Genomic DNA, 27,225 nt, shown 5'->3' on the forward strand with positions numbered 1-27,225 from the left:
TAAACAGGAAATCACTGAGAGGGAAAGTAGTCACAAGGTTTTGGAGGGTTTTAAAGGCAAATTATGTTATACTATCATATGTGATGAGGTTTTTTATTGAAGTAAAATATAAAACCTACCACTTTAATCATTTTAAAGTGGCAATTCAGTGGCATTAAGTACATTCACAGTGTTGTGCCGCTATCATCACCATCCATCTCCAGAACTTTCTCATCATGCCGACCAGGAAATTCTGTCCCCATTGAACACTAACTCCTCTCTTCCCTCCCCAGCCCCTGATAACCTGTCTCTGTGCGTTTGATGGCTCTGGGTACATCATATAAATGGAATTGTACAGTATTTGTCCTCTTGTGACTTCACTTAGCCTGTGTCAGAATTTTTTAAAAAAATATATTTTTTTATTGATTTCAGAGAGGAAGAAAGAGGGAGAAATAGAAACATCAATGATGAGAGAGAATCATTGATTGGCTGCCTCCTGCACAGCCCCTACTGGGGATCGAGCCCGCAACCTGGGCATGTGCCCTTGGCCAGAATCGAACCTGGAACTCTACAGTCCGCAAGCCAATGCTCTAGCCACTGAGCCAAACTGGCTAGGGCTGTGTCAGAATTTTCTTCCTTTTTAAAGCAGATAATATTCCACTGAATGTACAGATCATGTTGTCATCCATTCATCAATCAGCCACTTGGGTTGCTCCTATGTGTTGGCTCTTGTGACTATGCTGCTATGAACATGGTGTACAAATATCTCTTTGAAACCCTGCTTTCATTTCTTCTGGGTTTATACCCAAAAGTGGAATTGCTGAGCCATATGTTAATTCTATCTTTAATTTTTTGAGGAACCTGCATACTATTTTTTACAGTGGCTGCACCATTTTCCATTCCCACCAGCAGTGCAGTTTCACCAGAACTTTTGTTTTTTTACAATAATAGCCATCCTGCCCTCCCCGGTTTGGCTCAGTGGATAGAGTGTCGACCTGCAGACTAAAGGGTCCCGGGTTCGATTCCGGTCAAGGGCACATGCCCAGGTTGCAGGCTCCATCCCCAGTGGGGTCATGCAGGAGGCAGCCGATCAATGATTCTCTCTCATCATTGATGTTTCTCTCTCTCCCTCTCCCTTCCTCTTGGAAACTAATAAAACTATATTTTAAAATAAAATAATAGCCATTCTAATGGATATAAAGTGATGTCTCATTGTAGTTTGGATTTGCATATCCCTAATTAGTGATGCTGAGCGCCTCTTCATGTGCTTATTGTCCACTTGTATGTCTTTGGGGAAACATCTATTTAAGTCCTTCGCACATTTTAAAAATTGTGTTGTTTTGTTGACTTTTAGGTCTTCATATATTCTGGATATTAACCCCTTATCAGATATATGATTTACAAATATTTTCTCCCATTCCATGGGTTGCCTTTTCACTGTTGATAATACAGTAGCCCCAGCCCCTTATCCACGGGGTTACATTTCAAGACCCACAGTGGCTGCCTGAAACCTCTGATGGTGCCAAGCCCTCGATATACCGTTTTTTCCACACATACACACCTTCCACCTGGAGGAAGCACTGATGGCTTCTCTGTGGAAGATCTGAGTGGCAGCATCGCTACTCTCGCTCTTTGGGGCCATTACTAAGTAAAGTAAGGGTGCCCTGAACACAACCCTGCAACACCACAACAGTCCACCCGGGAACTGAGACGGCTACGTGACTAACGGGCAGGTGTGCGGCATGGAGACGATTCATGTCCCAGAGGGAGAGTGGGACAGTGCCGGATTTCATCGCACTGCTCAGAATGGCACACAATTTACAACTCGGAAATTGCTTATTTCTGGAATTTTCCATTTAATATGCATTTTCAGACTGAGATGATCCGAGGTAACTGAAACCACAGGTACGGCGGTACTGCTGCAACTTTCGATGCCCCGATCAAATGCAGCCTCTCCAGGAGTCTGTGCATGCCCCCGCAGGCTCCTTGGGCAGCATGAAGACGAGGCTCATAGCTGGCTTCCGGAGTTCGGGATCGGAGGACCCAGGCCCTCTAAGCAGGAAAGGCCAGGTGACTGAGAAAGCTCGATATGCTGGTGTCCCCCTTAACTCCTGAAGCAGGCATGGCCCCACGTTACTTGTGAGCCCCTGGAGACTGCTGCTGAATCAGACACCATCGCAGAGAGGCAGAACTCCGGGAAGGTGAGTCATGCCTCAAACAAAAGCTGGACGTGAACACACTTCTGTGGACACAAGTGTGGCAGTAAGTGAAGCTCGGGAATCCAAGTCACGTAGAATTTGGTGGCAGAGAGGAGTTAGAGATCCACTTCTGGGCCAGGGCTCTTACAGGCCTCCACACGGCATGTACCTCCCTAGTTCCCAAAGCACTTTCCTGTTATCTTTAAACCTTATAGAAACCAGTGATGGCGAACCTATGACACGCGTGTCAGTGCTGATGACAGGCAGCCGCTGAGGCGGCCGCATGCCGAGGATGAAACATTTGCTGCTCCTGAGGATGAAACATTTGCGAAATAATGTTTTTTCCTCCAAGTGACACACTACCCGAGTTATGCTCAGTTTTTTGGCGAAGTTTGACACACCAAGTTCAAAAGGTTGCCCATCACTGATAGAAACCTTATATGTAAACATTCCTATCTAGCCTCGACCAAGTTACCTTAGGGACCACTGGACTTGGAATTGAAAACTCTTGCTTTGAATTTCAGCCCCCTGATTGAACAGCTGAGCCACCACACCAGGCACTTTTGCAAGGCTTGTAACCTCAGTTTGTAAAATGTGGGTGAGAATGGCAAACTCAAAATTACAAAAGCCCCTACTTAGCTCACAGCCTGGTAGGAGCCCTCTACCTGGCTTGCAGACTGCCGCCTTCTTGTTGAATGTGTGGAGAGAGGGAGAGAAGAAGCGAGAAAGGGAGGGAGGTGGAGCGTTAGATAGAGAGAGAGGGAGAGAGAACTCTCTGGCCTCTTTTATAAGGGTACTGATCCCATTATGAGAACCCGACCACACTAAGTACCCCCATCTTGGACTTCCAGCCTCCAAAACTGAGAAATTTTCTGTTGTTTAAGCCACCCAACAAGTGGTATTTTGTTATGTTTGCCTGAGCAAACCCCTAAATACCACAGCATGCATCTGCTAATAATAAAAATTCTCGCCGAAACCGGTTTGGCTCAGTGGATAGAGCGTCGGCCTGCGGACTGAAAGGTCCCGGATTCGATTCCGGTCAAGGGCATGTACCTTGGTTGCGGGCGCATCCCCAGTGGGGGGTGTGCCGGAGGCAGCTGATCGATGTTTCTCATCAATGTTTCTGACTCTCTATCCCTCTCTCTTCCTCTCTGTAAAAAATCAATAAAATATATTTTTTTAAAAATTCTCCTACATTATCACACCAGGAAAATTAGCAGTTACTCCATAATATCCAATATCCTATCCAAAGTTAAAGTTCCCCCAACTGTCCCAAGAATGTCTTTTTATAGCTGCTTTTAAAATTTTCAACCAGAATCTAGGCACCCCCCACCGCTGCCAATTGGGGCCTGCGAGCTGGGGGCAGCTCCTGCATCTGCCCCCTGGTGGTCAGTGCATGTCATAGCAACAGGTCATTCCTGGGTTGTTCCCCAGTTCAGTCGATTTGCATATTAGGCTTTTATTATATAGGCTATTTTAATCTAGAACAGTCCCCCTTCCCTTTCCCTGGTCATTTATAATTTTGAAGATCTCAGGCCACTTGTTTTACAGAATGTACCACTTCTAGATTTGTCTTATGTCTCCTTGTTTCTAAATTCAATGTGTTTTTTTTGCAAGAATTCCACATAGGAAATGTTGTCTGCTTCATACTACATCATATCAGGAGGTACCTGATGGTAGAGAGGACGGCTAAGGTGGAGCACTTGGTTAATGTGGTAAGGGGGACCCACTTTTAACCTCGACATAGAATAAGAGCTCAGCTTCTTTTCTTTACGTCCGATTAGAGTTCATCCCCGAAGATCCCCTCTGTCTCCCAAGCCCGACCCCTGCCCACCTTAGCCCTGGTCCAGTGTCGCATGCCCGTCCCTTCCCGCCTAGCGGGGTCCCAGCCATCCCAGCGGGCCCCCAGCCCAGAGGCGGAACCAATCGTGTCGGGCACTCCGCTCCACAGCGCCCGCCCGGACTCGGAATAGCCGAGCGCCGGCGCCGGAGGACGCTGTAATCGTAGGCTTCCGGGCACACGCTGCGCGGCCGCCGCGGGCCGGGGTTCTGGAACCGCCGCCGAGTCTGGCGCTCTGAGCAGAGCGCGGCCATGGGGATCCTGGAGAAGATATCTGAGATCGAGAAGGAGATCGCTCGGACGCAGAAGAACAAGGGTGAGCGTGGCCGCCGGGGCCCTCCGCCTCCGTTGGCCTGTCTGTGAGATGGGGAACCGCCAGCGCAGCGCTGGGCCGGCCGAGGCCGCGGAGAAGCGCCCGCCGGTGCCGAGGCCGGCAGGGCCGGGCGGGATCGGGCCCCACGCCCGGCTGCCTGCAAACGACCCCCGAGAGAGCTGGTCAGCGCCAGGCCAGGTGGTGACAGAGCAGAGACTGAGTGGGGAAACCCCACCCACAGCGCCAGCATCTGACCCAGAGAGAGGCAGGGCCAGGGTTGGAACCCCGGCTTCCTCGGGGCCGGGCTCGGGGCGTTGGCGCTCTCCCCTTTTGTGCTGGGAAGTCTGGGAGGAGACCTCTCAAAGGTAAACTCACCCAGCAGCCGAGACCCTGGGTGGAGTAGAGGAGGCGGTCTGGACTCCGGAATCGGGCGGACCTGGCTTTGAACTCTGGCTCCACCCCTTACCTGCTGTGAAACCTTGGAAAGTCACTTCACCTCTTTTAGCCTCAAGGTCCTCATCTGCTCTCGGAGAGAATAACCCTCCCCACAGGTTCGCTCGCAGCTGTTACACTAGGTAGCGTGTGCAGAGCACTAGGCACATGGCGAGCACCCAGTATCGAAAGTAAACCTTCCAACGTGGTGAAAGCACATAATGAAGCATCACATCTGGGCTTCAGATTGTAAGGGCGGGAGGAGCTCAGAGGTGAGAAGACAAGAATGGTGACACCTAGACGCTTCCAGGAGGAGGTGGGACTAGAGCTGGAGGGAAGGGTATTCCAGGTGGGGGGCAAAGGCAAGGGAGTCTCTGAGCACGCTGTATTCATGGGACAGTGAGAACAGTCTATATCAGAAGGAGGGTCTGGAATCAGTGGGGGATACGATTGGTCAAGGTGGGAAAGCCCAGTGCCCAGCCAGACCTGCTGTGGGGTTGCAGGAGCAAGAAGCAAGGAATGCTGGGTGGCTGATCTCTCCTCCGTGGCTCCATTTAGTTTTGAAGACTAAGGAGTTGGGGGGCATCTATCATGTGTTCATTCTGTAAATCTTTACTGAGCCCTTGCTGTGTGGCATCCCTGCCCTCGTGGAGCTGACCTTCCAGTGGACAGTCTGTACATCAGTAACTAAACAGACAAGATAATTTCAGCAATAAATTCTGTGAAGACAAACCAGAGTGTTAGGGGTGGGGACTGATCAGAAAAGACCACCACGAGGAGGGAACATTTGAACGGAGACCAGCGTTTTTGCATGCAGAGGTAACAGTTGGTGCAAAGGCCGCAAGGCAGGAAACTTGGTGTGTTTAAGGATCGAAAGATCTGGGCCTGGAGTGCAGTGATGGGAAAGGAGAGGGCCAATCATGTAGCACCGTGTAGGTCCTGGGCCAAGTCTGCCTTGTGTTCTGAGGGCAGTGGGAGCCAGTGGAGGGTGTGAAGCAGGAGAGATGTAGTCTGATTTCTGTTTTTAGAAGTTCCCTCTCCGGTTCCCCAGTGGAGTATCATCTACTGGACACAAAGGAGCAGGGAGGCTTAGGGGAGGCGAGAGATGCTCCCGCGTTAGCCGAGGTGAAGGACAGTGGAGGTGATTAAGATCTAGTCCTTCCTTTCAGGGATGCTCAGAATCTGATGAGCTGGGATGACAGGAAGGACCATGTCAACCTGACTAATGCTGAATCCATTCTTGACCGTTTCTCACTGTCACCAGTTCACTCATTTGCTTAGTAAAACATTTCCTGAGCGCTTGCCCTGTACGTACCCTGTGCGAGAAGCTGAGGGTACAACTGGTACAACTTCGGCAGTCCCAGTCCCTACCCTGTTAGAGGCGGGGGACTCAAGAAACAAGACATTTTGAATAGTGGTAAGAGCCATGCAGACAATAATCAGGACTGAGGCAGAGGGACTAGAGAGAGGTGGGGTTACTGTAGATAGTAATAATCACCAACTTTTATTGGGTGCTTACTATGTGCTAGACATGTTCTTAGTGCTTTCTTTAAGCCTTATAGAAATCCAGGGAAGTAGTTATTGTTAACATCCCTATTTTGCAGGTTAAGAAACTAATGCACAAGAAGATTAAGTAATTTACCCAAAGCAAAATGACCAGTGACAGCAGGGTGGACCTCTGGATGACACTGTCCCCCAAGACTGGTAGGGGAGACTTCCTTGAAGAGGTGACATTTGAGTTGAGCCTTGAATGTTGAGAAGGAGTAAGCCCTGCGAAGATAAAGTTTAAATGGAAGGAATAGCAAATGCAAAGGTCCAGAGGCAGGAATGGGGTCAGCATACGCTGAGAAAGCCGTGGCTGGAATGTAGTAAAGAAAAGCGGAGTGGTAAGAGATGTTGTTGAAGTAGCTGGGGACCAGGTCACCTAGGGCCCTGCTTCTTAATGTCAGTCCCAGCCTCCGTTTATAGCAAAGACTTTGTAATACCCTCTTTACTGTTCTGAAATGTGATTCCCCATCAATAGTATAACTTTCGTACACAAAGAACTTGAAAAATAGCAATATAATGCCCTAGTAGTAATATAAAGGAGGGGAAAAGGAAAGTAATTTATAATAAAAATACCGTGTATTTCAATATGCAAATGTTGGGCCACAGCCAAGTTATAATGAAGTGATAATGAAGCTTGTACCTCTGGGTGGAATGGGGGTGTGGCCGACACAATGCTGGCAGTGCAGGTATATTGTGTTAGTGCCTCCCTGCAAGGGATTTCACTGTTGGTGGCATAGAATCCCAAGATGGTGAGCAGCTCTAGGTAAAGTTTCAAACAAAACATGCTCTAGTCTTCCCTGAACACGAACAGGAGTTGCATTCCTGGAAATTTCAGCGTTTATTCACACTGCAGAAAATCCCTGTGTGTGTGTGTGTGTGTGTGTGTGTGTGTGTGTGTGTGTGTGAAGCAGTTAGATTTCAGGCTCCTGTGACCCTAACCAGGTTTTCTCTTTGGATGTCTTTGGGACATGAAAAGTCATGTGGGACACAGGACAACTCTTGACTGTGCTAGACTGACTCACACCTGGTAGGGCAGTTGGCTTCACCATCAGAATGACAATGGAAAACATCCCTAGGAATTTCTAGAAAACTCTCAGGGTGTGTTGCTGGATCCACTGAGAACCCCTGACATGGGGTCTCGAGGCCTCAATAAGGAGACTCACTTTTATTATAAACTAGAGGCCCGGTGCACGACATTCATGCACTGGGGGGCGGGGGGTTCCCTCAACCCAGCCTGCGCCCTCTCACAGTCCAGGACCCCCAGAGAGGCTTCCGCCACCGCTGCTGCACTTGTTAGAAATAAGGTGAGCCCCCCAAGTCAGGGGTCCTGGTAGAACACAAAACATACTCAGGAGCTAGGCAGCAGGCAAAACATCTTTACTTATATGTAGAAGGGTGCGCACACATGGCCTGGAAGCACGCGCACACCGAGCAGTCTGCTCGGCTTTGTAACCCCTGACGCACATGACCTGTCCCTTACTCTTGATTGGAACTCAGGCGCAGTCTTTTGCAATTGATTAATTCAAAGGGAGGGGTTGGCCTTTGCTGTTCCAAGATGGCAGCCCCCAGGGGAGCTGCAAGCCATGTGGCCAACATGGCGGCTGCCGAGTCATGCAGTCCAAAATGGCGGCTGTCTAAACTGTTCTTTGACAGAAAAGATGACTTGTTCATTCTCACGCACTCACCAGCCGTGAGCCCAGCTTCTGGTTGAGCATCTGCCCTCTGGTGGTCAGTGCACATTGTAGCGATAGGTTGTTCCGCTGTTTGGTCGATTTGCATATTAGGGTTTTATTATATAAGACTAGTGGCCTGGTGAATGGATTTCGTGCACATTGAAAGGAAATTAATTCATTAGAAGACATATTTTAATATCGCTATTCGCCCTTTATAATAGAAGTGTCAACCAAATACATGATCGACAATGACAGATCGAAACACTCGTGTGCGATTGGTGCCAGCGAGAGCTTTATATGTATCGCAAATGTGTGAGTCAACTTAGCCTTCTATAGATATAGAATAAACTTGCTTAATTAGACCTGCTTTCTGATGTAACTAAACTTTTTCCAGCCCAGTGAAGCACCCCAACTTCTCTTTCAGGTAATTGTCAGCAACACAGCAGTAAATATTAACACGAGCAGATTATTATTGTAGATCACGCAGGGAGAACAGAGGGTAAAATATTTAACTGCAGCAGTGTTTGACTATATTCTGCGCAGTGAGAAAACCTGAAGTCATTTTCAAGGTCCACCGTTTCTTCTTTTCAGTCGGGTCAAGTTTCTAAGCTTTCTAAACCTCCGTTTTCCGGCTAATGAAAAGAAAATAGGATTCCACCGAGTCTCCTATCTACCTACTCCAGGACTTCTGTGAGGATCAAATGAGATGAGGCACGTGAAAATGCTTCACAGACATTTGGTCAAATTTTGAAATGTTTGCACCTGGCTATAAAGCAAGTTGTGTTCCTGGGCTAAAGAAATTTTAAGAAGGCTAGTTGCTAGGGAAAAGAAGCCGGGCATTGCTGTGTGACTTCATTACCCGGCGCCCACAGCGACAGTTTCCGGGCTGGGCTGTGGGCCGCATTTTGCGCCATGGGGTCTTGGCAGCATCAGCTGTGATTTGGTGGGGTGTCGCTCCGGGGTGGTGGCGGGGCCTGTGTCACACTTGGAGGAAGCCGAGTGTTGGTTTGTTGGTACTGGGTCTGTGGTGCCATTTATTTTTAAATGGCCAGTGCGCATCACGGCAGCTCCTGAGTTGAGTGTCTGCCCCCCTGGTGGTCAGTACACGTCATAGCAACCAGTCCGACAGTCAGCCTTTTTATATACAGGTGAAGTGAGCAGCCAAGGTGTGCCGCGCCAGCACAGCCAAGGGTTTGGTAAGCCTGAGGGGGGCCAGTGAAGGATGAAGAAAAGACAGACAAAGAGAATAAAGCTGAGTCTAGGTGGATCTTCTGTGCCTGGCTGAGACCACAGAAAAGATCCAGACTGCAAGCTGATGCTTTATTTTATAGCCAGAGGTAAACAAGGTAGTGGTTACCATAGTTATCATGTTCTTATGAGTTTCACTTGTTTTGGCAGCACTTGCTGCACCTCCCACAGCCCATTAGCTACCCAGGAAAGATCTAGGGCAGGGGTCCTCAAACTACGGCCCGCGGGCCACATGCGGCCCGCCGAGGACATTTATCCGGCCCGCTGGGTGTTTTTGCCGCCGCTGCCTGTCCTGCTTAGCAGCCGACTTAGCAGTGTGCATAGGCATTTGTTCATAGTTGTTGTTTTTTTAACTATAGTCCGGCCCTCCAACGGTCTGAGGGACAGTGAACTGGCCCCCTGTTTAAAAAGTTTGAGGACCCCTGATCTAGGGAGTGTCATAAGGTCAGGCTTAAGAGGGCTGTGCCCTCTAAGCTGGGACTTGTTTGTGGCTTTGCCAACAGGTCAGTCCAAGGCTTAACCCTATAGCCGCTCCCTACACCAAGGGGGCATTTTCAGCACAGGGATGGTGTTTTTCTCTCCTGATCTTCACATGGGTTGCCATTGGGTCTGACATTCCCGGCTAGCACTCGGTGGTGTGTGAGACCCCACCTGACTCACAGGGCTTGGATACTTTATTTTATTTATTTATTTATTTATTTTTTTGTGGAGGGAGGCTTGGATACTTTAGACACTTACCTTCTGTCTTGCTTTTTGTCTATTAGCCACCGAATATCACCTGGGCTTGCTGAAAGCAAAACTGGCCAAGTATCGGGCCCAGCTCCTGGAACCATCCAAATCGGCTTCATCCAAAGGAGAGGGCTTCGATGTCATGAAGTCGGGCGACGCCCGTGTGGCACTGATCGGATTTCCCTCTGTGGGTAAGGTCAGTGATGGTCATGGTGGGCCTTGGGGAGGAAGGCAGGTTGTCTCCTTTCGGAGTGACTGGCTCTTCTCCCTGTCCCTCTGGATTAGCTCCAGGGACAGAGAAGACACAGCCTCCCCCATAATCAGGCCCACCCCTGTATCATCCTAGCATGGAGAACTTTCTTTCCACTTTAGCAGAAATAGCTCCATTCTGTCTGTGACTCATCCGTTGTGCACGTTCATTGAGTGTGCACGGTGTGCCAGCTGCTAGAGGTGCAGCAGGGAGTGAGAGAGTTCTGTCCCGGCCCACACGGACGTCCCCTCTCGGGGGAGAAAAGACAGTCAGCTAATGGCGGGTGGGGCCTGTGGTCCTGCCAGTTTCTGGTTGGGATTGGGGAAGGCTGCCTGGTGAGCAGGGATTTGAGCAGAGGCCTGAAGGTAGTGCAGAAGCTTGCAGGGCCCTGCGAAGGAACATCCCAGACAGAGGGAGCGGTGGGTGCAAAGGCCCGTAGGTGGGGGCTTGCTTGTTGTGTTTAAGGGAGCCAGGCAGCCGGGTCTAAGTGAGCAGCAGTGGGAGACAAATTACAGAGGGTGGATGACCTTGCAGGTGTCATACAACTTTGGCCTTGAGTGAAATAGGGTGAAGCAGGAGCCACTGCAGAGTTTTTTAGGTTTCTTCTGTAAGCTTCTTAGTTTAGTGTGAAAGGCTCAGCCCGGCCTGGCTCAGTGGTTGAGCGTGGGCCTAAGAACCAGGTTTGAGTTTAGTGTGAAATTCATACTTAATATTTGAGTGGGGAGTAAGGTAAACCTCATGGAAGGGTTTTGAGCAGAAAAGGGACTGAGCTGCCCCGCTTTTTAAGAGTCAAGGATTTACAAAGAAGCTGCCAAGCCAGCACAGAGTTCCTTCATGCCCCACGCCCGGCCGGAGCAGAGTTCTGTTTTCCTGCCCCGGGAGCCCGCGCTGCGCTCAGTGGTCCTGTCCCAAGGCCGGCCTTGGCTGGATGACTGGCCATCTTGAGGAGTGCTAGTGCGGTATTGGAGAACGTCTCTCCACTGGAGTTTGTCTGACCTTGTCTCATGCTTACACTGTCACTTAGCCTTTTATATATGCAGATGGGTTTGCGGGAGGAATGTCACAGGAATGAAGTGCCATTTTTCTCACATCATCAGTTGATGTTGACCTTGACCACCTGGTGAGGGCGAGTTTGTCAGGTTTCTCCTCTGTGAACTCAGGCTTTTTCTCTTGTTCTCGTGTCCTCTTAGAAGGGATGGCACTATGTGCAGCTCACTAAGGGGAGGAGTTAGTTCCACCTTTTTGAGGGAGTGTAGCTACACAAATTATTCAGAGTTCATACATGAGATTTGTCTCCTCTCTCCCATTTTATTTTGTTGTATCGCGAATCAGCGAGCTGGACAAGACGCCTAATGAGCCAATTAGTTAGGAGTCATCTTTATTGCGTGCAGGTTCAGAGCAGATTACCTCTGTCACATTCTGAACAAACACAGGAGGGAGTATTTCCTTTTTATATCCTTCTAGTTCTTTGTGTAAGACAGCTTGTAACCTTAAATACATATCGTATCTAACAAACACCTGTCATATCTATACAGACAACTTGTAACTTTGAGTACATATCATATCTATATAGACACTTGTAATCTTGGATGAACAAACACTTGGCAGAATATGTGAATTAATATCAGTATCAGTGTATCAGCCCCTTTAGATGGCTAGCTTGCAAGGTCAGACAGTTAAGTTTATCTTTCCTATTATTCAAGCTAAAAACAAAGTTATCCTACCTTATAATAGAGAAACATGCAAATTGACCGCACCTCCGTTACGCCCACGATTGGGCCAGCGGGAGGCTGGGGGGCGGGACTCCAGGTGGCCTATCCAGCCGTTGAGAAGATCAAGATGGCGGCAACCAGTCCTCTTAGTTCCGGGGGTTGCTGGGAAGATCGCTGCCCTGGGGAGGCGAGGCCGGGCTGCCCAGACGCTCCCGGGGGTCCCTGGGGAGATCGGCAAAACGGGGGGACGTGGCCACCCCACCCAGCCGCTCCCGGGGGTCCCTGGGGAGATCGGCAACCTGGGGGGGCATGGCCGGGCCCATCCAGCTGCTCCCGGGGGTCCCTGGGGAGATCAGCAAAACGGGGGGCATGGCCTGGCCGGCCCAGCCTCTCCCGAGGGTCCCTGGAGAGATCGTCAACCCAGGGGGGCGTGGCCGGGCCCGCCCAGCCGCTCCCAGGTGTCCCTAGGGAGATTGGCAACCCGGGGGGGGGTGTGGCCGGGCCCATCCAGCCTCTCCCGGGGGTCCCTGAGGAGATCGGCAACCAGGGGGGGCATGGCCGGGCCGCTCAGCTGCTCCCAGAGATCGGCAACTGGGGGTGTGTGGCCGGACCCGCCCAGCTGCTTCTGGACCCCCGGGGAGGGGAGGCGGGACTCCCCAGCCGCTCCCGGGGTCCCTGGGAACATTGCAGGCATGTGGTTGCTGAGACCCAGACCAGGCCTCTGGCCACAGATTCATAGCTTTGCGGAGACCTAGGGCAGGGATCTGCCTCATCTGCAGAGAGACAGAGGTTCTGCAGTGCCCCCAAGACATGGGTGGGCCCAGCCAGGGGTCAAGGGGCATGGAAGGATTCCTGGCAGAGGGCAAGGACCCTCACCCCAGAGGCGGGGGTTGAGGGGTGGAGCCACCTCAGTGAAGGGGTGCTGCACTGCAGGGTACTGGACTGACTGACATGATTCAGAGAAGCTCCCAGTGCTAATGGGCCTCGCTCAGGCGGCCTTCACACTTCAGTGGCAGTGACTCCTGCTCCTGCCTTCACCCAAAAGCAAGCTCGCTACACCCTGCCCCATGGCAGAGCATGCCTAGGCAGTGAGTGGGAAGCCTTCCACCTGCTTCGGAGAAGGGGGCGCAGTAAAGAATGGGGGGAGAGGAAAGAATGTGGAGCATCCGCAATGAAGAGGTGCTTGAGAAAGAGGCTCGGAAGCCTGACTGGAAGGTTTGTTCTGTTTGCTGGGCGGCTGCCCCTTAGGAAGCGCAAAGGAGCAGACCTCTGCTGCAGGAGCCCCTCCTGCCCAAGAGGGTGGGACTTCCCCCAAGTGTGCCCTCTGCAGGCCCAGTCCCCTCACAGGCTTCAATCCTGGCATGCTTCCAGGTTCCTGTCTTTTTTATTCTTTCTCATTTTTCCCAATTCTATATAATAAACATTTCAAACAGGCATAAGAGGTGGAAGAACAAGTACATCTGCCCTCTCTCTGGATGCATCACTGACTGGCATTTTGCCATATTGCTCTCTCTGTGTGTGGGGGGAGGTTGTTTTTGTTTTGACAACCATTTGGGAGTAAATGACAGGTGTCATGCTTTATGGCCCTCCACCTCTAAATATTTAAGCTTGTATCTCCAATGAGTAAGAAAAATGTCCTGCTTAGCCACAAATTGGCATAGCATACCGAACAAAATTAACAGTGACCCAGTGATCATCTAATGCCCAGACTACATTCTAATCAGTAATTACCCCAAAATGACCATTGCAACTGGTCTTCCTAAACTAGGATCCGCTGTGGCCACATGTAGCCCCTGTGTGTTGTCACGAAGGCTGCTTTAACCCAGACCAGCCCCTTCGGTCATGAGCCTGCCTCGCCGAAGAGACCAGGCCCGTTGCCTGACGGGATGTTTGTGTTCCGGGGTCTGCTTGCTTCCTCCAGGTGTGCTGCAGCTTGTCCGACTCTGCTGTTTCCCGGGAGCTGGGGCCAGACTGTTGGCTAGGTTCACGAGTGGATGATGGGCATGGCTGAAGACCCCCGAGGGCTAGCTGCATTTCAGGGCCACCGCGCTAAGGGGAGCGCACCCTGTGTCCCCCTGCGTGTAGCTATGTCCCCCACACCAGAACCCTGGGAAGTCACCTGCAGGGTGCTGCTGGGCAGCTCGCAGAAATCAGGCCCTGTCAGCATCCTTTTAGTGGCTTGGGCCCAGTGACCTGTGCTTGCCTGGGGTTTTGTGAGTGTTTGTAAAGTAGCTGTTTTCTAGTTCTCTTACTCCTTCCTCACTTGGTAGCTCATGTGCCTTGTAATGTAGCAGCTCCCTCCTCCAGGTGGGCAGCTGGTTCCTCTGAAAAAGTTTCACCTGGAAAGGCAGGACAGATGCTGAGCTCACAGCTGTCCCGCAGGTGACAAGTGAGGATTCCAGGCTTCAACTCTTCAGGTGTTATTATGGGCTCATTAATTTTAGTCTTTTCTTTCGATTTTACTTTCCATCCTACCAAAGACTTCCTTTCCAGGTGAGAAGCTCAGGCTGAGAGAAGTCACTCTATAGTTTCCAAGGTCCGTGCCCCTTGGTGTCTGGGACCTGTGGCCAGATCCCGCCTCCCTGTTAGGAATTCAGGTTCTCCGGCCATGGGAGGCCCAGGCCTCTCTGGCAGAGACCAAACTGGATGCGGGGGGTGGGGGGTGGAGCACCATTCAGTGTCTCAGGGCCATTGCTCTACTCCCCCACCGCCCACCTTCAGGAGGTCCCCAGGGCAGAGAGTTTCTGGATTTGAGGCCTGTTTCCTTCACATGCCCCATTCTAGGTTTCAGTCTGAGGGTGTGTGAGGGAGGTGTGCCCCAGCCTTCCTGCCTGCCAGCGAGGGGCAGAGTCCAGAGGGCACCAGCTCCAGATCTAGGCAGCACTATCCCAGTCGGAACTGTGTCTCAGGTGCCGTGCTGGCCAGATGGGCGCCTGAGGCCAGGGCTGGGCTTTCTCCTGGCGCTGCCCACTGCTTTGCTTGTGTTCTGGGCCTCAGCATCCAGCACTGGTTGTGCCCCGGATTCAGTAGACCACGTGCCTTATCTCTATTAATCCCCATGCAGTCCCTCAAGATAGATGGAATGGATGCCCACTCTGCATATGAGGACACTGAAGCTTAGAGGGTGTACTTTCTTGCCCAGGGTCCCCCAGCAGAGGCGGGGTCTCCTAGCCAAGCCGCAGCCCCATTCCCACAGCGGACTTGGGTGTAAGTGTCCCACCAGGTTCTTTCCAGCTCGCCCCTCCCTCCCGCCGGGCTTTGTCTACCCAAAGGTCAGGCTCTCCCGGCACATCTCGCCTCTCCCAGGGGAGCGGCCGCTCGGAGTGCCGTGGCTGTCGCCTGCTTGGAGTTCTCTGGGGCCCGGGATGGTGAAGGGTTTTGTGGAGCTGGGAATGGCCTCTGACTTAAGGGAAGAACCCACTGAGAAGAAGGTCCCTGTGTCCACCTGAGAGAGACTTGGACCGCCGAGGAACAGGGTCCTCTGGTGCCCATCTCCACCTTGGCGGGGCCTGAGCCAACTTCCCAGCTATTGCTCTCTTCACATATCCCCAGTCGCTAACGGGTGAGGGGGGAGCCCCCTGCTGCCTGCAGCCCGGGGCTTCTCCAGGGAGCTGGGACAAGACTCATGCAATGACTTGCTTTTCCTCCTAGTCCACCTTCTTGAGCCTAATGACCTCCACAGCCAGCGAAGCTGCATCCTATGAATTCACCACCCTGACGTGTATCCCCGGGGTCATTGAGGTAAGTTGGAGTTGGCCGGATCCCAGGAGGGGCAAGGGCGTGTGCTTGTGCTTTCAGTTGTGTGTTTGTCCTGAGCCGGTGTGCCCTGAGGCACTGGCGCCTCCGGGGGTTCTGGCTGCTGAGACCCCACAGGTGCCTGGCCCATCCTGTAACACCAACTGGTCCCAGGAACAGGCCAGTGTGTGGCAGATCTCCGGGCGTCCTGTGCTCCGCTGCCCACGCCCCCCAGCTCGGTCACTTGTTTCTGCATGGCTGGATCCTGTTTCCTGTGAAGCTTCGGAGCCGTGTGCGGCCGGGTTCTGTAGCCGTGAGCCTCATGGTGAAGCACGTTATCTGTGAAGAGCCGTTCCCAGCTGGGATGAGTGTTGTGGGATTGTAAAGTAGAGCTCTCCTCTAGGTGGCTCAGCTCACAGTGAGTGACGAGGCTCAGACATGGCCATGGAGGCTGGCCCTGGGGTTCAGCAGCCCCTCGCTGCAGGCTGTTGTAGGTGTCCTGGGTTCAGGTAGGCCCTGCCAGCGGCCCTCCTCACCTCACCGTCCTCTCTTCTGCATCCTAGTACAAAGGAGCCAACATCCAGCTCTTGGACCTTCCTGGAATCATCGAAGGCGCAGCACAAGGTGCGAACTGGGCACCCAGGGCCGGCCTTCCCGCTCAGGATGCAGCACACCTCACTATGGAGGTTGGGTGTGGCTGTTGAGGGTTGACGGGTGGGGCTCACAATCCCTCACATTGCTCAGTGCTCTGTACTTACGGGACTCTGGCCCATTACAGTCCTGAGAAACCCATCTGAAAGCCGAGGAAACTGAGGCAGTGAAATGACTTGCCAAGGTTGCACAGCTCAGCAGCCAGGCTCGAGCCCGCTTCCCCTCCCTGTGCTCCACTGCCCTGGGAGGGACGGACACTTCTCAGCTGATCTCAGGCTGCTAGTCCTGTCCTGTGTTGTTTGGGGTTTTTGTTGTTGTTGTTGTTGTTGTTCTTTCAGGTTTTTGGGGTCTTTTTTGAGATGGGAACATGCCTATGGCTTCTGGTGGCAGGTGGCTGCATCTAGTATTTGCAGCGATGGTTACAGCTGCTGGCTATTCGGCACTTGCTAAATTCTGGGCTCTGTGCTGACCGTTATCCCACTTAATGCTCAGACAGCCCTTGGCTTAGGGAGCGCCGTCATCTCCTCTCCATAGCCAGGAGGAGCGCTGGGCAGCGAGCTACAGGGTCTGCCTCGTTGACTCTTCAGCTGCTGAGTGGCAGGCTGGGATGGAGCTGCCTGTGTGCAGCCTGCTTGGGCTGGCAGTGGGCCTCCTCCCTAGGTGCCCAGTGCCATCTCTCCTAGTGCCTTCCCATGCCCTGTGTCACCATGGCATTGAGGTCCTGCTGGTTTGAATTTGGTAGTGGTGGTGATGGTCCCCATGCCATCCCAGCCAGCATCTGAGGGGCCTGAGGGGGTCCGGCCACCTGTGGAAAGTGCGCCAGCTGGAGGCAAGAGGCAGTCGGGGAGTGGATGTCACCCTCATTCTCAGAAGGGGGCAGGGCATAGTTGAAACCCACACTGCATAGAGCCTTGCAGCTTTGGTCCCCAACTTCGGCACTGGTGAGGATCCTGACTTCTTTGGTCATCTGGCACTAATGAGGCCTGGCCTCTCCGTGGCCATCCCTGAAGCACCTCCTCCTGGGCGGTCTGTGATCCTGCTGCCCGGGGGGGCCTTCTGTCGCCCTGTTTTCCTGACGGGGCAGATAGGTCCAAGTCCTGGCACCACACTGCTTTGTGTTCGTTGGCAACTGATTGAGTGTCTCTAAGCCAAGCCTCAATTTTCTCACCTGTAAAATGGGCATGATAACACCAATCATATGGGATAGTTTTGAGAATCAAATGAGTAAATGTTCATGAAGCTCTTAGCACAGGGCCTGGGGGAGGATGTCACCCCTCCTCAGGTAGTGATGTTGAATTTTCTTATAAAACAAGTCTCCACAAGTAAGAGAGCATCTCAATTAAAAAAAAAATGCCAAAGAAATCATAGCCTGGAGGTGGCAGGTGGCAGACCCCATGGCAGGTCTGTAAAGGACAGGAGTCTGGGTGCTGAGGGATGGGTGGGGGTCACATGGGACCTGCCTGTCACTGTGTCACCATGACCCTTCTGCCTGTCCAGGGAAAGGCCGTGGCCGGCAGGTGATTGCTGTGGCACGCACAGCTGACGTCGTCATCATGATGCTGGATGCCACCAAGGGAGAGGTGCAGAGGTCCGCGGGGTGGGATAGGGGGGCAGGCTGACGTGTCTGGGAAGGCCCTGGAGCTCATGGCGGACGGTCTGAGTGGTGCTGGGCCCTGTTGCATGGCAGTAGCGGCAGGACTGTCCACAGGCTGACCCCGTGCACTCTGCCTGGTGCGTCCTCTCCAGGAGGCTCGCCTCCAGCATCGGGGCTGGAGCTCGCAGCCGGAGTCCCGGCCACATTGGCCGTTCATGGCCAAAGGAACATGGCCTGGCTCTGGCTCCTACTTGCGGAAGCCAGTGCCCTAGTCGCTGCCAGAAGCCCAGCCCCAAGTAACAGAACCCTTGCTCATGCCCCGGCCTCTGCCCAGTGACTGCAGACCTGGCCAGTCTGCCATGGACTAGACAGAGGGCCCAGAGGATCGTCTGCAGCCCAGGGTTGTTGGGAAGGAAGGTCCAGGTTGCACGGGGCGTGTAGAGGAGGGTGTTGTCCTGGGTGGGCAGGGGCTTCCTTTGTTACATGGAAGCTGCTCAGCCTGCCTCTGGGCACCTGTGAAGGCCATGGGGGCTCTGCCCAGGTCTCTGCTGGAGAAGGAACTGGAGTCGGTGGGCATCCGCCTCAACAAGCACAAGCCTAACATCTACTTCAAGGTAAGGCCCGTCACCTGCAGGCTGCGGGGCGGGGACTGCATCAGCAGGATCTGAGCATGTGGGCAGTCGCAGCCGACCCTTTATCAGCAGCTCTCCCTTCTCCTCCAGCCCAAGAAAGGCGGTGGCATCTCCTTCAACTCGACAGTCACGCTGACCCAGTGCTCAGAGAAGCTGGTGCAGCTGATCCTGCACGAGTACAGTATCCTTCCTGAAGGAGCGATGCGGGAGGGCCCCGGAGCCTGAGGCCCTGTGGCCCCGGGTCACAGCAGACTCTCCCAGGCCTCCTGATGCACCGAGCAGGCGCTGAGAAAGCTGCAGCCGCAGCATGGGGTGCTGCTGCCTCCGCCTCCTGCTCACTGAGATCCGGGCTGCCAGACAGCCACGCCCTAGACTGGTCTCCTGGCTCCTGGACGACTGCTAGGTGCTGTGGCAGCCAGTCACCTCTGGGAGGGCGAGGGGACAGCAAGGAAAACAGCCTCCTGGGACACGGCCTCCTGGTCTGGAGGAGCCTCAGGGAGACCAGGGGCCTGTGCACACCTGCTAGGTATTGTTGGGGGGACAGGCGGGCTCTGGGACTCCAGAGGACAGGACGGCAGAGGCAAAGGCGAGCTCAGCACAGGGAAAGCTCATGAGGGAACAGGGCCCCTTCGAGGTGGCGAAGCCCTCGTCACGTCACTGGAGGTGTGCAAGCGGAGGCAGGATGCACCAGAGGAGAGTTCGTGGGGCCGGTCAGTGAGACCAGAGCTCTCAGCTGCTCCTGGCACTGAAGCCGGCTCCTCTGAGGCGCTCGGGGGTTCTGGCAAGTAGACTTTCTTGCCCAACAGTGAAGATTTGAACTGGTGATTGGAGTTTTTACGTATTGTGGCTTCTTTTGAAAAGAAGAAGGAGGGGCTCCCCAGACTTTAAAATCTTGTAAAACCGTGCGAGCAGAGAGGGCCTCCCAGGTCCCTTTCGCCAGTCTGTTTCCTGATGGGCTGTCAGGCACCAGGGGCTGCCAGTGCACACTGTGCCCTTAACCCGAGCCCCTCAGAGATCTTCAATGCAGAAGTGCTCTTCCGAGAGGATTGCTCCCCGGACGAGTTCATCGACGTGATCGTGGGCAACCGGGTGTACATGCCCTGCTTGTATGTAAGTGTACAAGTCCCGCCCCTGTCCTGTGGAGGGGCGCCTGGCCCCAGGCCACACTTCCTGAGCCTCCTTGACTCAGACCGGGGGCGGGCTTCTGCGAGGCACAGAGCAGTCTCCACCCTCCTCCCCTCTCCCCACGGCTCCTTGAGTCGCACACGTCTCACTGACGTGGGCTCTGGCCCAGCCTTTCCTTTTGGGAGCACTGGCGGCCCAGCCCTTTCAGCTTTCCGCATCACTGCGTGGGGGAGGGAGGATGCTCTGCATCAGCCCCCGAGCCGCGGTGTGCAGAGGGAGGAACCTCAGGCAGGGCTGTGGCTACATGGGGCCCTGTCCAGTCCTCTTGTTTCTTTCCTTCCCCATCACCCACCTCCACCTTTCAATCCCAGGTTTATAACAAAATTGACCAGATCTCAATGGAAGAAGTGGATCGCCTGGCCCGGAAACCCAACAGCGTGGTCATCAGGTAAGGCTCTGCCATCCTTTCTGGGGGTGAGCCCATCAGTGAGGCCTCCCTGCCGCCTCCCCCCCACCTCCTCCGCACACAGCTCGGCAGAGGAGACCCTCCCAATTGCTGGTGACCTTAGCTCAGTCCCACCCTGAATGATGGGCAGTGTGGGTAATGTGGGGTGGGTTCTGGTTAAGAAAATGTATTTTGTCCATCAAGGGAAGTGGTTAAGAATGGTTACGAGTCTTCATAATGTATTGTTAAACTCAGTCCCCCAGGAAGCCCAGCTATAAGCCGGTGCTCCTGATACTTGGGATGATGTGGCTCTCAGCACAGAGCAGAGGGGAGAGGGAGCTGGAGTTATTAGGTGGACGCAGCCATCCTTGACCATGGCTCCCTGTCCTTGAGGGGCGGGTTCTGGGGCCTCCTGCACTCACTTCCTGTCATCACTGACTCGTGGCTTCCACGTTGCTGGTTTCCAGCTCAAACAAGGTGCTCTGTAGCTTCACAGTGGGGCTTAGCTGATGGGGAGGAAGATGCTCAGGGACCAGGTGGGGGTGACTGTGCAAATGGTGGGATGCAAGTGCTACAAGGACCATTTCCTGGGCATTGCCAGCTGCTGCAAAGAGCAGCAAAGCCAACTCCCTCCCTAGAACAGCTCGGCTCCTCTCCACCTCCTGCTACACCCCAGGCACTCTTATGCCCGTCTGTGGGCTGTGAGAGCATTGTTACCTGCTCATCAGGCTCAGAACAGCTTCGGAGGGCAGGACCGGTGCAGCTAAGACAGTGTAAATGACCACAGCCAGCCCCACCCTGACCCCTGGTGCTGAAATCCCTGCGGGGCTGCCCTGGGCACTTGGAAGCCCCTCCCACCTCTCAGGAGGAGGCAAGCTCTGGATAGTCCTCTGTCCTCCATCCCATCACAGCCCCGCACCAGTCCCACACAGCAGGTCCCTGTGTCGAATGCAGAGAGCAGCTATGGCCCCAGGGAGACGCTGAGCTCTGCTGGCGTGGTCTGATTGCTGACTAGAGGCATTGGCGCTGAAGGTCACGCAGCCACCAGCTGGAGCTTGGTGCTCACAGGCTCCAGTGGGCCACATGCCTTGGTGCCTCTGCCCAGCCATAGTGAGAGAGCAGCGCTCCCTGGCCCCTGAGCCCACAGGCTCTTCTGACTGCCACCTCCCTCCCTGGCAGCTGTGGCATGAAGCTGAACCTGGACTACTTGCTGGAAATGCTTTGGGAATACTTGGCTCTGACCTGCATCTACACCAAGAAGAGAGGACGTGAGTCGAGCAGCCTCAGCCAACAGTCAGCCCCACCCAGAGCCCAGCCTGTGTTGTACACATCTCCACCCTCTCCCATCTCAGAACTGGCACTGACCTCTACCCCAGGCTGGTAGAGACCTCAGCCTGAGCCCTTGTGACCAAGAATGCCAAATTCTGGGGCTACTAGTCTTGAGGGTGCCCTGGTGGGGCCGGGGGAGGGGCAGTGGGATAGAAGCTGCTCTTGAGTCCCCCACAGCTACAGCAGTAACCCCTCCCGACTTCCCCCAACAGTGGCAGGCCCCTTGTCAGGACTGTAGGTGACTGCACGTACAAGAACTTTTCCCGTGCCCCCACCCCACAGGGACCTAGCTGCTGAGTTCTGGCAATTTTCATTGACCTTGACCTTGTAAGCAAGGGCAGCTGTGTAGCTGTCCCTGACTGGATGCCAGCAGCTGTCACATCTTGCCAGTTCTTTCCAGGTGCTTCACAGGGCTCAGCTGGGACTCTCGTGGCTGACTGGGTTGCAGGCAGTTTGAATCCTGGACTTGGATTTATTTTGATCTGTATTAAGGTCAAGGTTGTAGGAGATTGCATGGGGCTCTACAATGAGGGTATGCTAAATGAAGGGGGAGGCTAGCCTAAGGCTGGAGCCTGGAAGGGCCTCTGTTCCCTGTGGGAAGGAACCATGTAGCGTGGGGCCATGGCTGGTTCACACCCACCCCATCTCTACCTGTGCAGAGAGGCCAGACTTCACAGACGCCATCATCCTCCGGAGAGGGGCCTCCGTGGAGCATGTGGTGAGTTCCTGAGACCTGCCTGGGTGGGGGTTCATGGAGCTCTCTGCCCCTGGAAGTAAGGCCCTGCCTGAAGTCCTGGACAGGCTGCAGTGGGAGGTGCCGTGGGCAGGCCCTGGTGTTGGGCCCAGAATGGTGCTGCCCACAGCAGTTGGGTGTGCATGACACTCGCATCTGCCTGGGACGTGGCAGCTGTCCTGGAAACCACAGTCCTGGCAGTCCGTGCTGTGGGCTCCTCAGAGCCACCAGGGTGCTTTGTCACAGCGGCTACTGCCTGGGTGTTCCTGTGTCCACTTTAAGTCGTGTCTCCCCACACAGGCCTGGGACTCAGAGTTGCACCTCCTTGCCCTTGGCCCCTGCTGGTTTTCGGGTCCCCATGCATCCCCAGCATGTCCTGCCCCTCCCTGGTCCCACAGCCTGCCCTCACCCAGAGGTGGCTTTGAATGCTTTCTTCACTCAACACTATCTGTTGAGCATCAACAAAGTAGACCCAGTTCCTGCCAGAACTAGGGTCCTTTGGGGTCAACAGATGCCAGATACCCAATCTCAGAGCCAAGCAGTCACACATGAGGGTGAGGAGTGAAGAGAGGACAGCAAATAGGGAGGGGTGGCACCAAGTCTAGAGAGGCCAGGAGTCCTCAGAGGAGGTGACCTGAGGGGTCCTCTCGACCACGCAGGACCGACCGAGGAGTTGGGCCTAGGAGAAGCCCTCCAGCCGGGGAGTGTGTGCAAAGGCCTTAGACAGGGCTCTGGGTGGGCCTGTGGGTCCGGGAGAGGAAGGTGCCCTTCTGTGTCTGCAGCTCTTTCAGAGGCACAGGGTCACCTCTCCCCTGGGTGTCTCTGTACCATCTTTCAGGGAAGGGACCTTGGGACGTGGAAGAGCAGGTGTTAGCCTGAGAGCCCAGGACGATACTCCAGGTCACACAGCCATCTTCTTGGGCTTTTGTTTTCCTCTAGCTCAGCGATTTTCAACCTTTTCCATCTCGTGGCACATAAAGTAATTAATTACTAAATTCTGCAGCACACCAAAAAATACAGTTTTTGCCGATCTGACCAAAGTATAATTGCCCTAGCCGGTTTACCTCAGTGGATAGAGCATCGGCCTGCGGACCAAAGGGTCCCGGGTTCAATTCCAGTACCTTGGTTGCAGGCATCTCCCCAGCCTGGGCCCTGGTCAGGGCTCGTGCAGGAGATAACCAATCAGTGTGTTTCTCTCTGTCTTTCCCTCTCTCTTTTACTCTCCCTAAAAACCAATGGAAATATCCTCAACTGAGGTTTAATTAAAATAATAATACTATATAATAAAGAGGTAATATGCAAATTGACCATCACTCCAACACATAAGATGGCCACCACAAAGTGGCCAGCAGGGGAGGGCAGTTGGGAGGGACCAGGCCTGCAGGGGAGGGCTGTGTTGGGGGCAACTAGGCCTGCAGGGGAGGGCAGTTGCGGGGGACCAGGCCTGCATGGGAGGGCAGTTAGGGCAATTGGGCCAGCAGGGGAGCAGTTAGGGGGCAATCGGGCCAGTAGGGGAGCAGTTAGGCATCAATCAGGCTGGCAGGGGAGCGGTTAGAGCCAGCAGTCCTGGATTGTGAGAGGGGTCCCAGATTGGAGAGGGTGCAGGCTGGGCCAAGGGATACCCCACCCACACCCGGGTACGAATTTCGTGCACCGGGCCTCTAGTAATAATAATAAGGGTATAATTTTGATTCATTCACACCAGACGGCTATTGTGTTGGCTGTTGTCATTTTTTTATTTGACAACCGAAGGGAAGAGGTCAGTGCCCCTGACAAATGGGTATTGTGTGTTTTAAACATTCCTGCAGCACATGGGTTGAAAATCGCTGGTCTAGCTCATTTTTCCTCAGGATCTGAGCTGTTGACAGTGGAGCTGCAATCTGGTCTCACTCAGTGCTTCTTTTATTCCGGGAGCCCAGCCTTAGGCCTTTGCCGCCCGGAGATGCTGATGCAAACAGGGCTGAGTTTGGCCTTGAAAGCTCACTTGCGAGGCAGAACAAAGTCTAGGAAACTCAAGATCACCCTCCCAGACCCCTCAAATCACTCCACAGAGCTCTGTGTGGGAGTTGAGGAACCTGTGACTGCACTGTCTCCTGCTGGGATCCAGCGGGCCATTAACAGGTGCCCACATGAGCTGGACTTCCCTGGGGTCACCCTGCACCTTTGGGGGCGGTTTCCTCTACCCTCAGACCCTCAGCTGCTTGCCCAAGGGGATGTGGGGTTTTAGCCACGCCTGGGGAGAAAAGTAGGAAATAACAGGTGCAAAGGCCCAGAGGCAGGAGCAAATTGGGGAGTCTGACTGTTCGCTATCAGCTGTCAAAAGCTGCAGGTGAGAGAGGCTAGTGGGGTGGGGAGGGGCTGTGAAGGCCTTGCTCCGGAGCCTGGACTTTGTCCCACAGAGGCCTGCTCTCCAGGGGTTAGCCCCTCCTCACTCTCCTTCCCTCCTGGGACACCTGCCATCCAGGTGCCACAGGAAGTATGGAGAGGCCTGCCCGGTGCTGCAGCAGAGACCCAGAGAGGAACCAGGTAGCCACTGGAGCCAGGCAGCCCTGGGGTCATACCGCAGCTCCCCATACTCAGCCTCCCTGTGCCTCGGTGTTCTTATCTGGGGTGACTGCCTGCCCTCCAGGGCCTTCGTAGTTCATCCAGCCCAGGCCCTGGTGTCTTCACTGAGCTGACCAAGGCCTGGCCTGCGAAGGAGTCCTGGCCATCATGCAGGGCTCTCTGAGGAGCAAGTCTCCCACCCCAAAGGACTGTGCTCCCGTTTTGACGAGATGGCCTTGCATGACCTTTTACTCATCCCCAGTGCAAGAGCCCAGTGCAGCTCCGTAGTGTGGGTTACACGGCTTGGTGAGGCCTGTGGTGCAGGAGAGCCCCTGCCGCGTTTGTGAGCGCCAGCCCGTGCTCGCAGAGCTCGCAGGCCCCAGGAGAGTCCCTGTGACTGACTATGTGCAACGTGGCTTTGCAAACTGCCAGTGGGTTTACTTTTGTTGTTGGGCAAACTGAGTAAAACTTAACACCCATTTGCAGGCAGAGCTGACCTCTGGGCCATCAGGTGTCCTTTCTGGTGTGGAAGCGGCGGGTGGGAATGGCTGCGTGGTGGCTGTGGCACCCTCACTCACCCAGAGGCCGGATCAGGGTGGCTCCTTGGGAAATGTTCTTGCAGGCCCCCTTTCCACCTCTGTCCCCACACAGCTGGCTGAGGCGTTGGGTCCCTGACCAGGGCCTGAGAGGCGGTGGCACGTGGGAGGAGACGCAGTGTTGCCCCATTTTCTCCCTGGCTCACCTGCACTGCCCCGCCCAGCTCCAGAGGGAAGAGCTGCTGCTCCCAGGCCTCCTCCAGCCTCCTGACAGCGCTGGGGTTCCCATGACCTTCATTTCCACCTGGGAATGCTGACGCCCTCAGGCTGAGGGTGGAGGGTGGGTGATGTGATGTGGGAGGCTCCGGGTTACAGCTGTGGGCGGAAGGCGAAAGAGACAGTGACCAAGCACGGTGACTCCAGGCTGAGGCGTGGTGGCCTGAAAGCATCTGTCAGGGCTGTTGTCAGGCAAGGTGGGCAGAGGGCACTGACAGCCAGCCAGGCCCCAGCCCCTGGCAGACCTGGCTGTGATGAGGTGTGTGGAGGGGCAGGTGTCCCTGATGAGGCCAGAGCTGTGTGAGGACCCGCCTTGGGAATTGCTTGGTGGGGATGGATGGAACTTCACCTCCCTGCTGACTCTCCTGTCCTCCCACTAGTGCCACCGCATCCACCGGTCGCTCGCCAGCCAGTTCAAGTACGCGCTGGTGTGGGTGAGTGAGGGTGGGCGGCATGCCCAACAGCACCCTGGGGCAGGAGGGAGCACGGTGCCCCCACTCCTGTGCAGCGTCCCTGTGCTCCCATGTGGGACCTAGAGTCTGTGTCTGTCCCACTCCACCCGTGCATGCTGCCCCACACTGGACACAGGCCTCTCATTTTAGGACCCAGAGGTGATCAGGCCACTGGGGAGTTCGGCTGTCTGAGGCCTGCGGTGTTCGCTGGTGCTGGGATACCCCGCTTTAGACTCCGGCGTTCACACCCCTCCTTCCTCTAGTAGTAGCTCCCCAGACTTGGCCTTGATCAGGACTGAGTCTGACGTTGCCCTCTGCCTCTTTCCGCAGGGCACCAGCACCAAGTACAGCCCACAGCGGGTGGGCCTGACCCACACCATGGAGCACGAAGACGTCATCCAGATTGTCAAGAAGTAGCCTGGGCCGGGCCAGGCCACCCACCTGTCTCCCTGGGGAGTCGGACCCAGTGGGACACACTGAAGCCCAAACAGGAAGAATACAAATACATGTATTCCAGGAAGGGGTCTCTTAAGTCTGCTTTTTCCGGAAATCTCTTCAGTAGACAAATGATGAAGAGTGTGTGGGACTGAGGGAGAGGGCAGGGGCCTGAGGTTGGGCTGGAGGCCTTTCCCATGAGACTAGCCCCTTGGGTGGGGCTTCTGAGTTTGGAACCCCTGCGCCCTGCACCTAGCCCTGGTTGGGCACAGAGAGAGCACGCTGCCCCCTTACTTCCCAGCCAGGGCCTGCCGGCTGCTCAGTGCTGGGGTGAGCCAGGCCTGCCAGGGTCCCGGGGGTGGTGTTACTGTAGGGGTACTTCGGCCCCTCCGCTCCTGCAGCTTCTCTGGCACCGAGGAAGGGGCCTCCCAGGGCAAAAACCCGTCCCCCTTTCTGTCCCCCGGCTGCCCAGTGATGGAAAGCAGAGGTCAGTGGTTTTAAAGACCCAGTTCGTGCCCTCCACAGCCTGACAGGTCCTGGAGGGCCACCCCTCCCAGGGCAGCCCCGGCCTGTGCAGACACCTGGGGGACGGCGGGGTTTGGGCTATTTTCTCTCTCAGCCCTCTGATCTCGGCTCTCTCTGAAATAAAGGATGAGGACAGTTCCTGTTCAGAGTGAGGTCAACTTTGTACGTTTTCTGAACTCTCGCCAGGTTTGGTCCGTGGGCAGCAGTGAGCCTAATGATCAGACCGGGCTCAAGCCTGGGCTGCGGGGGAGAATGTGGACTCCGGGATGGGTTCCCGGCAGCACGGGACCC

At 54.5% G+C, this 27,225-nt stretch overlaps 1 protein-coding gene across 4 annotated transcripts; it reads left to right on the forward strand.

The window, feature by feature from the left end:
- The first annotated feature begins 4,195 nt into the window (after window positions 1-4,195).
- DRG2 (developmentally regulated GTP binding protein 2) lies at window positions 4,196-27,072 on the forward strand. 4 transcript variants are annotated; one of them, XM_008156187.3, is made up of 13 exons: window positions 4,196-4,333; window positions 9,996-10,156; window positions 15,574-15,663; window positions 16,221-16,281; window positions 17,806-17,896; window positions 18,444-18,516; window positions 18,625-18,715; window positions 19,547-19,644; window positions 20,031-20,107; window positions 21,284-21,372; window positions 22,093-22,151; window positions 25,903-25,956; window positions 26,305-27,072. In XM_008156187.3, exons 1-13 carry the CDS (start codon window positions 4,270-4,272, stop codon window positions 26,389-26,391), a joined length of 1,095 nt encoding a protein of 364 aa, XP_008154409.1. In that variant the 5' UTR covers window positions 4,196-4,269; the 3' UTR covers window positions 26,392-27,072. The 4 variants fall into 4 exon arrangements, with proteins under 4 accessions (XP_008154409.1, XP_027987970.1, XP_054565559.1 ...); XM_028132169.2 differs by having other exon boundaries at window positions 25,903-25,940; XM_054709584.1 differs by having other exon boundaries at window positions 17,806-17,888; window positions 18,370-18,516.
- The last annotated feature ends 153 nt before the right edge of the window (window positions 27,073-27,225 follow it).

This window comes from Eptesicus fuscus, chromosome 20 (genome assembly GCF_027574615.1).
Source record: "Eptesicus fuscus isolate TK198812 chromosome 20, DD_ASM_mEF_20220401, whole genome shotgun sequence".
Classification (NCBI taxonomy): Eukaryota; Metazoa; Chordata; class Mammalia; order Chiroptera; family Vespertilionidae; genus Eptesicus; species Eptesicus fuscus.